The sequence below is a fragment of the Physeter macrocephalus genome, chromosome 14 (assembly GCF_002837175.3).
Source record: "Physeter macrocephalus isolate SW-GA chromosome 14, ASM283717v5, whole genome shotgun sequence".
Lineage (NCBI taxonomy): Eukaryota > Metazoa > Chordata > Mammalia > Artiodactyla > Physeteridae > Physeter > Physeter macrocephalus.
The window spans coordinates 41,142,443-41,155,418 of NC_041227.1; the positions used below are offsets into that span (position 1 = coordinate 41,142,443).

Below are 12,976 nucleotides of genomic sequence, written 5' to 3' on the forward strand. Positions count from 1 at the left end.
CAGGCTCAGCGGCCATGGCTCACGGGCCCAGCCGCTCCACGGCATGTGGGATCCTCCCAGACCCGGGCACGAACCCGTGTCCCCTGCACCGGCAGGCGGGCTCCCAACCACTGCACCACCAGGGAAGCCCGGATTTTTCTTTTTCTTTATGTGTTAATGTTTGTGGTCATCAGACACCTCTTTTCTATACTGCTTTCTAATGATGTGGTCTGATTTACTTTTATGGAGTTGTTAATAGTGTTTTTTGGTGATGGGGTTATGGTTCACTTTCACTTGCCTTATTACATCTTCAATTCTTTTAAATCTTAAGTAAATATGTGCAAAAATGAATGTCCTCAGTGCCGAAGGCAACATAAGATCTTCCATCTGAGAAAAACCAAAAGGCCAGGGTGTTACGTATGTGACCTGTAGAAAGTAGCGTTGACCTCTCTTCTCAAATCCACAGGTTAACTTTGAGGAATTTAAGGACGGTTTCGTGGCCATCTTGTCATCACAGGCTGGGGTCGGCTCCTCAGATGAAGACAGTGGGTCTTTGGAGCCAGGTAAGAGGACTTCTCGGTCTCTGTTACGTCTCTTCCCGTGATTCCGTGACTTCTGGAGTATGATGTTCTCACCGAACGACGCAGCAGATCTGTCTCTGCCAAGCTGCGTACACTGGCACTGACGTTTGGGTTTTTTCTTCTTTTGCTTCCTTGTTTGTAAAATGGTGTTGTAAGGGGAAGACTCTTTTGTTTTCCTCTACAATACACACAATCCTCTGAATATACTGGCACTTCTGGTCACCAGATATATGTGGTTTTTCCCACACCAGGCCGTTTTGCAACACCAGCTGGGCTGTCCTACAATTCAACTCTGTTCTGACACTGTCTACCTGGACACGGCGTCAGACCCCACAGGGGAAGGGCTCAGTCCCCCAAGACTGCACGCTGTTAAGACAACCATCTCAAATCCAGGTTGTCACCTGTGCTTCTGACCCACCTGTTATAGATCAGAGGCTCCCACGACCTCCTCGGGTTCAATTAATTTGCTAGAGCAGAACACAGGGAAACCCATTTACTTACTGGATCACCGGTTTATTACAAAAGGATATGACTCAGGATAAGAGATTTGTGGGAAGGGCTTGTGGGAAGGGGCTCAGAGCACCCATGCCCCCTTCAGGCCTCACTCTTCCCCAGTCTCCACATGTTCACCAACTTGGAAGCTCTCAGAACCCCGTCCTTTTGGGTTTTATGGAGGCTTCATTACAGATATGACTGATCAAATGATTGGGCATCGGGGATTGAACTCAACATCCCTGGAGGTCAGGGGGTGGGGCTGAAAGTTGGTTTCCCTGGCAACCAGCCCATCCTGAGGTGTGGTTCCAAAAGTCACGGCATCAACGTAAACTCAGGTGTGGTTGCTCTCATCACTTAGGAAATTCCAAGGGTTTTAGGAGCTGTGCCAGGGATGGAAGACCAAATACATATTTTTTATAAATCACAGCATCACAGATGTCAAGTTAATACCGCGTGCTGTCCTTACAGCATAGGGTGTTGACAAGATAAAGTGGGTGTCAGGGGTGGAAGCATTGGAGAATCCAAAGCACAGGGCAGGTGTGAGGTGTTAGCCAGGGCTTGGAGGCTGGTGGAGCAGGCAGGATGCCACCAGCCGAGGCAGCCCTCAGCCTGTCTTCTGTCTCAGACAGTAGTGCTCTGTGCTCCTGGAACTTGTGAGAATCCTGGTTTCGAGCAGGGCCAGTGGGACAAAGGTAATATTTCAGAACAAACAAAAGTTGTGGCTTTGGTCAGGAGGTGGAGGGAGGGTTTTGGAGGGAGGCCCGCTCGATGTGTGGACTGCAGGCTCCAGTCGGAAGGTGATGGCGGACATGCTCATTCGAAGCCGTGCTGGACCCTCGGGCTGGCTGCTGCGGGCAGCACCTGATGCGCCCCAGCTGGTCACGGCTGCGTTTGACGAGTGTTGGGAAGGAGAGTGAAGTGGTAGCGGGTCCCTCCCTCCCTCCCTCGCTCCCTCCCTCCCACGTGGGGCAGGCGTTTGAGAAGTCTGCCCGCAGCAGCCCCCTGGTCTGCTCCTGGACCCCGGGCAGGTCCTTGGTTGGGAGCAGGTGCACGATGATCTGGGCACCAGGGGTACCATGAGGGAGGCTTTGTGTGCCAGGCTTGGAGCTAATGGATGTTTTATGTAGATTCCAGTGAACCGTCCTAGAAGTCCTGTGGCTGCTCCTGCCTGTGAGGGAGGGAGGGAGGGACCCGTAGCGGGTCCCTCCCTCCCTCCCTCGCTCCCTCTCTCCCTCCCTCCCACGTGGGGCAGGCGTTTGAGAAGTCTGCCCCGCAGCAGCCCCCTGGTCTGCTCCTGGACCCCGGGCAGGTCCTTGGTTGGGAGCAGGTGCACGATGATCTGGGCACCAGGGGTACCATGAGGGAGGCTTTGTGTGCCAGGCTTGGAGCTAATGGATGTTTTATGTAGATTCCAGTGAACCGTCCTAGAAGTCCTGTGGCTGCTCCTGCCTGTTATTCAGTTGGGGTTTTGCAGCCTGGAGCCAGGCCCCCGCCCCTGGAGCTGAAGTCAGCTGCCCCACCTCCTCCTGCTGGAGCCACGCCAGAGCCCTGATGCGTGGGAGGAGTCAGCCCGCCAGCAGCCCCATCGCCCTGCAGCTCAGGTCATTGGCTGCTTTGTCTCACACTGGTCTTCCTTGAGATGGGAAGAAGCCCACTTGCCTTTCCCGACTCAGGGTTTTGGAGTGTGATCGTGTGACCGTGGACGTGGATGTGCCCAAGAAAGGCCGCGCCCGTGTCACTGCCCCCCTCTCCATGCTGGAACACATGTGCATCTGTGGGGTGTGTCCTCACTTCCTCCAAAGACGGGAGAAGCTGTTTCAGGACTGGTGCTTTTCCACACCAGTTCTGGTTTTTTTTTTGTTTTTTGTTTTTTGTGGGTTTTTTAGTTTATTTATTTGTTTATTTTTTGGCTGCATTGGGTCTTTGTTGCTGTTCGCAGGCTTTCTGTTGTTGTGGCAAGCAGGGTCTACTCTTCATTGTGGTGCACAGGCTTCTCATTGCGGTGGCTTCTCCTGTTGCAGAGCACGGGCTCTAGGCGCATGGGCTTCAGTACCTGTGGTATGTGTGCTCAGCAGTTGTGTCTCGCAGGCTCAGTGGTTGTGGCACACGGGCTTAGTTGCTCTGCAGCATGCAGGATCTTCCTGGACCAGGGATCGAACCCATGACCCCTGCATTGGCAGGCGGATTCTTAACCACTGAGCCACCAGGGAAGCCCCCTGGTTTTGTTTTGTGTTGTTTTTCTCTTCTTTGGATTTTCAGTGCTTTCCTCCATTACATGGTCGTAAGCCCACCTGAGGCGGCTCTGATGGGGCTTGTGCACAGAGGCAGGGCGCCGGGTGGCCCTGCAGCCACGGGTTGTGAGGGCCGGGGCGAGCCCTGCCCCGTCCTCCAGGGCCGTGCGCGTTTCAGCTTCTCACCGCAGCCACCTTCCCAGCCTCCCCCGTCCAGGGGCTTCATCCCTCCTTCCCCAGCCCTGTCCACAGTGTCGCTCTCTCCTGCTTTTTAATCTGTCTGCCGGTCCTTCCCACCGTCTCCCACCATGACTGGAAAAATGATTGGAGCTTTGATGCTCCAGGGATGAGCATGTCGTCATCAGGGGGCCAAACGCCCCGGGGTTTTGAAGAACATCCCGCTTCCCCGTTATTCTGCTCCTCTCAGTAAAGGCCGTTACAGAGCATATAACCAATGTCTTTTCACTTGTAGACCTTGGTATTCTGCTCCTATAAATAAATACGCACACACAGGAGGCACAGCCAGGTGTCCGGCACAGGGCACCGTTCGCCTTGTGCTCTGCGGGCCGTCTGGGCAGCGGGTGGGGACTGGCCGTGACCCCCAGTGCTTCCCGCCAAGAGGCCACAGCTCTGTGTTCTGTGGGTGGTGGGAAGCCGCCCCCTTCCTGTCGTGATTTGCCACGTGGACACCCTTTTCTAGAGAAGCGTTTCCCTCTGTTGGAGGGAGGGGGTGACACGTTTGGGGAACCTTATGAAACAGCCGTGTGTTTTCTGGGCGTCTCATTCCTCTGAGGAAAGTGCTGAAATGATGAAGAAATGGGGCCACATCCAGGGTGGGTGGGACTCCGGACACAGACGGGGTGGGGGGGGGAACTCAGGAGGGGAAGGGCAGGAGCAAGGTCAAGCCACGGGGGGCAGACGTGGTGCTGGGTCACGAGACCTCCAGGTGAGCCGCGAGCGGGCCGGCCCCGGGGAGGGCCCACGTGCGTCAGGCCCCTCCTCCTCTTCTGCAGCTGGTTTCCCAAATGTGCTGCAGCTGCCCACTCCCACCTCCGGTGGCTTTCCTCTTCCTGCACCTCCCCCCCGCAGTAAAGGTGCGGAGCCTGTGTGCTGGCCCCTCCCCCCTGCGTGGGGCACTCAGAGCCTCCTGTTTCCCCCCTGCCAGGGCGTCCGCTCCCTGCTCTCCAGCAGCCCCGGGAATTCCCACACGGGAGAGATTACAGGGCCGGGCAGGGCCCGTGATAACCTCCGAGTGTCCCGGAGACATGGTGAACCTGCCTTAAGTATCCGCTGTCACGGGCAACTCAGCAGCTTCCTCCCCAAACTCCTCCCTTGTTCCCAGTTTCTGTTGGTCACTGGCATCACTGGCCAGGTTGGACCCAGCCTCCTCCTCTGATGGTCCCAAGGTCAGGGGCTGCAGAGTTGGTGCGGAGGAGAGAAGGGAGGTGGTACTTGGCCTTAGGAAGCGTGACGCATCTGTGTGAAACGGTCCTCAGTTTTCCTGACCTGGCCTTACTTCCTTGGATCCTCTCCCCCAACCTGCCCGTTCTGGTTGCTTGCTTCCTTCTGAACCTGTGTCCTCTCCTGGCCGTGGCCCACGTCGCCCTCCCCAGTCTCTCTCCGGCTGCCCAGATTCCCTACAGAATCAGCATCATTTCTTCTCTGCCTGTGGGGTCCCCACTGCTCTGCTGACGTGGGCAGGTAAGGAGGGAAGAAAAGTGCAAGGGGTTTATTAGGGCTTATGGGCGTCTCATGAATCCCAAACTAAAATGCACTCCTGCCTCTGTCCCAGACTTTAGACCCACGTGGAGTCTGAGGCTCCCCAGCTATGCTGAGGTCCTTGCCTACCGCATCCCGTCCGGGGGGCGGGGGGGTCCTGTAGTGAGGGGGATGGGTGAGATGTGACCTTCTGGTCTCTAGAGCAGTATGTTGCTGGATTATTGGAGGCTTTTCTCCTTGTGTAAAAAGCTAGATTTTTGTATTAGTCTTTTATTGCATAACAAAAGCGTATTTTGCTTGGAAACATTTAAACGGCACCTAGAGTTTAGGATGGAAAGTCCCTGCCTCCCAGCCTGGCTGTCTCAGCCCCAGCCCCGCTGTCGACCGTTCCCTGTGTTCTTCCAGGCGTTTTCCGTGTGTGTCCCTGAGAGCCACGCTTTGCGCCCAAACCTGCACCTTCGTAAAGGGCATCTTGGCAGCACGTGTGGGCCCAGAGGCTGTTTGAGAGAACACCTCCCATTTTCATTCCAGGTGCCCCCCGGGCCGTCCCCCCGAAGTACGTGAGCGGCTCTAAGTGGTATGGCCGTCGGAGCTGGCCCGAGCCCTGCGACGCTGCGGGTGGAGCCCAGTGTTTGCCCGAGCAGCCTGCCAGGCCCAGTGTGAGAAGCCAGCTCCGACGCTCCGCGTCCCTGGAAAGTGTGGAGGTGGGTCGACCCCGCCTTTGCCCTCCCCCAAGTACGCACGCCCCGCCCCCCATAGTCACTGCTCACGTGACAAGATACGGGAAGATGGGAGGGGCATCTATCGCATCGCCAGAGCACTTTGGGGAGTGACATTTAGTTTTAAGGTGTCTCTGGGTCTCGCTGTCTGCAGGGAAACTCTGGCCACAGAGCGTCCTCCTTCAGACACGGGGGCCATGGAGAGTCCCCTGCTCACCACTACCCCCCCTCCCCTGGCACTGCCAGAAGGAGAGGAAGGTTAATCAGCCGAGGATAGAGAAAGCAGCACTGGGCGCGACCGAGGCTCACCCTCCACAACTTGGCGGGCATGTCATGCCAGATGCCTCCGGGGACCCCAGGCTCCCTGAGCTGTCCACTGCAGGAGCCTCGAGGGCTTTGTGTCAGGAAGGACGTCCACGGGGCAGATCCACACCCTACGGGTTAATCATGGCCCGTTGGACCTGTTTTTGGGGTTCCAGAAGGTTTCTGGCTCCTGCCCGTGATGTCCACCTCTGTCTGATGAGGCTCTAGGGGGGCTTCCTTTAATAAGACAGCTCTGGGCCCTCATTAATTTGTTTATATTTTCAACATTTGTTGAGGCCAATAGGAAAAGCAAATAAATATGTATTTAGATCCTGGAGTCGCTTCTTTCAGGGATATGCTGCACTTGGGCGGCACCAATAAATCCTAGGCCTTTGCTGCTTTATTCTCTCTCTTAATTTGGCCCCAGGGATGGAAGGCTTCATGTGTCCGCGCCATCTCTGTGGTGCCGTTCTGCTTCTTAAAACCATCTTTGATCCCCAGAACTAGGACCCTAGGGATGCTGCCTTTAGGGTTGTCAGCAGGTTGAATGCATTAGAAAAATGAGATATACCACCTGCCCCCAGAGCTCCAGCCTCAGTTCAGTGCTGATTTTAAGTGCTGAGTCCTGGTCAAGCCAGTGTTCCTTCCAAAATCAGAAGCAGTCTTTGACTTTGTGGTCCGTGGACGCGGTCACAGAAACATGAGGTTTTACTGGACTTCTTGGTGGCCCAGCCCCTTGGGCACTGAGGTCTCAGCAGATCACCGGCTGTCTCCGGAGCACCTGGGGGTCAGAGACCTGCTCTTCCTTGACTGTTGCCGACAGACATGGGTGATGAGGGGCGGGATACAGAGGGTGCCGAGTGCAGGCCGCAGCGTGCGGTCCGAGAGAGGGAGCTGGTGTGCGTGGGGCCTCGTGGCTGACCACCAGGGCTGCCCTGTGGGCTGCGGCTCCCCTTCCTCAGGTGTCCCCCCCCAGCCCCACCAGACCGTTCTGCTTGTTCCCGGTGCTCCGTCCGCTGCCCTTTCCTCTGGGGACTCACACGTCCTTTTCTTTCTGTTTTTCCAGAGTCTCAAGTCCGAGGAAGAAGCCGAAAGTGCGAAGGATCCTCAGAATGAGTTGTTTGAAGCACAAGGTAAAGCCCGGTCTTGTGGTCGGTGCCACCTTTGGCCAGTGCTAGGCTGCCAGGCAGCGGGCCGCCAGCCAAGGACCATTTCCTGGGAAGTGCCCGGTGTGGGTGGTGTCCCTGGGGGGCCCTTCTCCTGGGGGCAGGGTCCCAGCTCTGGGAGACCACTGAGGTCAGACCCTCGGGCGGGGGCCGCTGGCTAAGGGAGCAGCTTCACGGTTTGGGGGGATTGGTATGACCCCAGCCGGCAGGCATGAGCCTGGGGACTCCTTCCTGCAGCACCCGGCCTGGGCCAGCAGCCTCCCTGCCGCCTGGGGCCCTGTCTGCCCCGAGTCGAGGGTAAGACGTGGTTCTGGTCCTGGAGAGCCTGACGGAGCACCTGGAAGGCAGCCGCAGGCGTGCTTAGCAAATCTGGGTGCATCAGCACATGGGTCTGCAGGTACCTTAAGGACACCTCCCACTGGAGTGTGTCACAGGGCAGAACGGGCAGGAACATGGCTCGACGGCGAGATCCGAGCTGACCTTGAGCTTCTCCTGAGTGAGAAGTCTGCACTGGCACTGAGCATTATCCAGACTGTGGTCCTCGGGGGCTGAGGCTCTTGGTGGCTCAGCGTTGAGCTTGGTGATGTCAGGGGAATGACCGGAGTGCCTGTGCTACTGGACGAAGCAGATGGATGCTTTTGTGTCCGGAAGAGCAGCCAAATCATGTCCTAAATTCCCTGGACTCAGTGTAAATCTAGGGGATGAGAGGCAGGGCTCCTGGGGAGGTTATTCACCAAGTCATTTTGGACTCTGCCCAGAGACAGGTTGGAGTTCTTCTTTCCCTCCAGGTTAGAACTGACACTAGTGTGTGAACAGTCCTGTCAGACCTCAGAGGACTTATTTTCTCCTCTGCCAGCCATGAGAATACACCCCGGTGTCAGAATTGCTTTTCCATTGTTACGTAGAACTTTCAGACGTTTTAAGCTGGAAGCGATCTCGGAGGTGGCCCTTTCCTTGTGTTTTCCTCAGCTCAACCCACAGCATCATTCGTGAGCACACAGGCCCTAGCTTTCCTTGGCAAAGTGGCTTTCTGATCATTAGTTGGGTTATCAAAGTAACGCCAAGGTGGCTCCTCTCCAGAAAACTCTAGACCACTGGCCGAGAGCCCAGGTCTGGTCAGGTGCAGGCAACCCTCTTCTTGTGTTGGGCTGGGTGGTGTGGCCTGGGCGTGGAGGGAACTCTGCTTTGAAGCCTCTCTCATCCGAGGAGAGCTCCTCGTGGGCACCCCCAAGGTCTGTCCTCTTCCAGAGGGTGTTTCTCTGGCAAAGCTTCAGAAACCTCAGTAAGCCACCTGGCTAAAGTAGAAAAGTTATGAAACCTGGCCATCTGTCATCCAAACTCACTGAGGTGTCTTTGCATCTCAGAGACACCTGTGCCTCCTGCTGTGGGGTGGCGTGGAGAACACAGCCCACCTTGGGACGTTTTTGCCAGAAAGAAAAAGAAAAAAGATAAAACTGAGCCTGAATCCAAACTAGGCTTTGATGCTAACTTCCGGTTTATAGACGATGTTAGTGATGGAGGGATACGAGGAAGCAGAGTGGGGCAGGCAGTGAGGTGCAGTGAGTGATCCAAGGACTCGAGAGGAATAACCACATGCACAGGAGGATTCTGTGTTGGTACTGATTCAAAGAAATCAAGTGTCGGGAGACTCTTGAGAGAGAGCTGGGTAAATCATTGTTGGTCTGTAGGGTGATAGTGGCATTGAGATCAGCAGTGCACACGAAACACACAGGGGTGAGAACACAGCAGCTGGAATTTGCTTTCAAATACTTGGGCAAGAATAAATGGGGGTAGATGAAGCCGGGGTGGCCGGCTGCCCAAGGAACAGGACCACTGGCCTTTGCTGGACTGTGCTCTTTACTTTGGGTAGGTTTGAAGAGTTTCTAAAAATTAGTTTTTTAAACCTGGCCTTTTTGTTCTAAGTACAAACCTTGCAGCTGTGCTCTCAGTGCTGTGGCTTCGCAGGTTCCCTTCAGAAAATGCTTTCTGGGACTTCCCTGGTGGTCCAGTGGGCAAGACTCCGTGGCCCCCATGCAGAGGGCCCGGGTTCGAACCCTGGTCAGAGAACTAGACCCTGCATGCTGCACCTAAGACCCGGAGCAACCTAAATAAATAAATATTTTTTCGAAAAAAGAAAATGCTTTCCCCACATGCAGCAGATTCCTCCATTTGATTGTGAAAATTTGCATAGAATGAAAGTGGAAGAATTGTACTGTGAGCACTGTGTACCCACCACCTCGATTCCTCCTCTGAAGCTTGTCTCTCACATGTGTCCATGTGCCCGTCCCTCTGACCGTTCATCAGTCCATCCAATTTCAGAGTAAATTATAGCCTTGGTATGTGTCCCCTGCTTCAGGCCAGCTGCGAACCTGGGGTTCTGAGGTCTTCGGGAGCCTCCGGAAGCCCTGCAGCTCCTCCTTCGACAGCCCCGAGAGCCGGGTCCGGGGCCTCTGGGAAGAGCTGGGTGTGGGCAGCAGCGGCCACCTCACCGAGCAGGAGCTGGCCCTGCTCTGCAAGAGCGTCGGGCTCCAGGGCCTGGAGAAGGAGGTGAGAGAGGGCGGGGTGGACCTCCCTGATGGGCTGGGTCTTTGTGGTGGTCATGGTAGGTGCTGGGCCTGGAAAACCCCTTCACCGTCAGACACTGATTCAGTTGTCACTTTCTGGTCTCACATCCTGTGCTGACTCCCAGGGCTTGTGTCGAAGGTCCGTCCGTCTCTGGCCGCCTTCACGCAGGATCCTCCTCTGCCGGGAGCAGTCCTCCCCCACCCCCCCTCAGTGGCCCAGATCTGCCACCCAGCCCAAGTGTGGCGCCCGTAGTGTCTGGCTACGCTCCTAGCAGCTGTATTCAGCCCTTTCCTCCTGCGGGGGCCAGGGGAAGAGGAGGGCAGTGTGATGGGACAGGCCCCTCCTTACTGAAGTGCCCTCAGCCCTGCCCTTGCTGACCCTGAACTGCTGGGGGCCCGGGCCATGTTCCATATGTACATGTCCCGCCATCCGGCAAGCTCCTGGCACGGCAGACACGGGATGGGTGTTTGTGGGTTTTGGGAAGCCTGGGTGGCCATTCACAGCAGGATGGAAACTGACCAGGTGTGTGGATTTCACAAGCCAGAGCGGGGAGACCACTGTTTGGATAGAACAGGGAGCTGCCTGCTTGGGGAGGGTGGGGGCCAGGCCTGGGTGGGGTGGGCAGGGCTGCAGTGGGAGAGCCTCTGAGCAGATGCCTGGGGGCTTTTATTTAGGAACTTGAAGACCTGTTCAACAAGCTGGACCAAGACGGCGACGGCAGAGTTAGTCTAGAGGAATTCCAGCTTGGCCTGTTCAATCATGGATTCCCTCAACTTCTGGACTCTTCCACACTTGTCAAACCGAGCGGGTCCTGGTCTCACTACCAGGTAAAATGGGACGATTAACTCTTGAACCCCAGAGCGACTGCCATCACTCTCTGGCCTTCAGCATCTTCTGCAGGCCTGACCTCTCTGCCTGGTCCCCACAGAGGGTACCCAGGAGTTGGTCGGGGTGTGTACACACACATGTTTGTGGGAGGCTGTGCAACCTTGGGCTGATCTGGCATTGCTCCTGCCAAGCTGTGTGTCACTGGTGAGCTACTTGCCTTCTCTGAGCCTCAGGTTCCTTGTCTGTAAAATGGACACACCTACCTCATAGGGGTCTTATGAGGATTCCCTGGCAGTTCCTTGTTATGCCTCAATGTGGGGTACACTGTGTTCCAACAAGAGCACCCCCTTTCCCTCCTCCCCGGAGGGCAGGGTCACTGACGGGTCCGTGCCTTCCCCAGGATTAGCCTTAACAAGCGTTCCTGGAGCTGTGCTCTCCCCATCCTGTATTCCTGAATTTTATCCTGTACAAGGCCAGCTGGAGGAGAGCAGATTTTAGGTGGTTACTTAAATTGTGATGTTCGGTGCATTTGTTTTTTCTCAATCCCAGGGCAGTCAGCCTCCCTCTCCCACCACAGGGCACGGCTGTCCTGGGGAGTCTTGCTGAGGCTTCTTTGGCGACCTGGCTGATCCCGCAGTTTGTGGGCGGCGATGCAGGAACAGTGACCTTGTTCTCTGCTAGGCCAGGCGCGTCTGAGAATCAGGTGTCTGCACCTGAAGCCACTGAGACAAGCTAGGAGCCAGGAGAGATGAGGGATGGTGCCAGGCCACCTGAGGGCAGAGACCGCAGTGCAGTCGTGCCCAGAGCCTGTGGGAGGGAGGGCCTCCTCCGAGGTACAGCGGCCCCTGTTCCTGCCCGGGAAGTGCTGACATGGCCATGGGGTTTCGTCCTGTGCATGTGGATGCCAGCGTGGCTGGAGTGGTGACGTGGGGCCTCGCACCTGGGCCCAGACGGAGATTCTCCTGCTCCATCAGGGGAGCAGGTGGGCCTGGTGGTCTGGGGGGTCCCAGCTGCTGCTCCTTTTTCTGGCCCCGACTGCAGAAGCGTGTCTGAAGGGCCCTGCCCTCCAAGGGGCAGGAAGCACAGCTGGATTCTTGCAGCACCTCGGCCTCACCGGTCAGCTTTCTGGCTGAGGGATTTTTTTGCCCTTGTCTTAAAACTCCCTGACCCTGAATCCTGAGGACACGCGTCCTCTGCTTGGGCCACCCCCACCCTCCTTCTGAAGCCTGTCTTGGGTTTCTCTGCACAGATCAGGTTTCCCTCAGCAGGAAGCCATTAGTGGTTTGGGGAGAAATTACCTCGGGGCCTGGCAGGTGCTGGGCGTCCCCTGCATGGCCTGGCGTGGACACCGCTGAGCCCTGGGCTCGAGTCAGATCCTGCGGGCACCCCATTCCCTGGAGCAGGAATCAGCGCTGTTCTCGGGCCTCGGTGAGGCCACACAGGCGGGGAGGTCGGGGAGGGTGCATGAGGAGTCCACGGGGGCTCACAGAGCTTGTCCCGACGTGCAGGTCCCAGAGGAGGGTGGTGGCCAGACCACCACGTCATCCCTCGTGTCCGTGAGCTCGGGCCCGCGCCTCTTGTGCAGCGTGGACGACGGCACCGGCTTCGCCTTCCCGGAGCAGATCGTCACCCTGTGGGCCCAGGAGGGGGTGCACAACGGCAGGGAGGTCTTGCAGGTTTGGACCGGTCGCGCACGGCTGCTCTAGCAGAGGCGTGTAGGCGGGCGGGGCCGCTGCCCACAGGGGAGGCTGGACAGAGCTCCCCCTGTCCCCCACCCCGCCACAGACAGGCCCTGTGTAGGGAAGGCCCATCGTAATACTTTTTTCTTTATTTTTTGATATTGAGATTTAGGAAGTCTTAAAAACATAATAAGTAAAAAGAGAAAACCACAGCCTGAAACAAATCCATTTGAAGGTAGGTTTCAGCATCTTAGACTCTCCCCCCGAGTGCGTGTCAGCCCCGGAGCTGATCTGCTGACCTGGAGGAGGGACGTCTTAGTGGACACCACTGTCACAGATGTCCAAGCGTTTCTACTCGCCCCGGACGAGCTCTGTGGGGAGTTCTTCTCCCCGTACCCGCCCTCCGACCTCCCTCCAGCGGTCGCGCACGAGGAGGCCTGTGCTCTCCCTGGTCAGTCAGGTCCCCTCTGTGGGGGCACAGGGCAGCCCTGAGGCTTTGGAGGGAGTTCTGCCCTGGGTGGCAAGTCAGGTGCACACAGGGCGGGCACAGCAAGGGAAGAGTGCTGGGGCAGGTGTGGCGAACTAGATGAGTTGGTTTCATTTCCAAATTTCACTTTCCATTGTGAAAAAAAGCTTCAGCTCTACAGAAATCTATAGACTAATAAAGCCTGCCCCCCTCTGCCCCTGGTCTCCAAGGATGGCGACAGGTAA

At 56.7% G+C, this 12,976-nt stretch overlaps 1 protein-coding gene across 1 annotated transcript in view; it reads left to right on the forward strand.

Moving 5' to 3' along the window:
* Nucleotides 1-12,976, forward strand: part of NINL (ninein like) — a 60,611-nt gene that overhangs the window by 7,447 nt on the left and 40,188 nt on the right. Inside the window, exons 2-7 of the mRNA XM_007105176.4 lie at nt 446-542; nt 5,537-5,709; nt 7,094-7,160; nt 9,550-9,740; nt 10,433-10,585; nt 12,095-12,262. Of these exons, the coding sequence (XP_007105238.2) occupies nt 446-542; nt 5,537-5,709; nt 7,094-7,160; nt 9,550-9,740; nt 10,433-10,585; nt 12,095-12,262 (849 nt within the window). The remainder of the gene's footprint in view (nt 1-445; nt 543-5,536; nt 5,710-7,093; nt 7,161-9,549; nt 9,741-10,432; nt 10,586-12,094; nt 12,263-12,976) is intronic.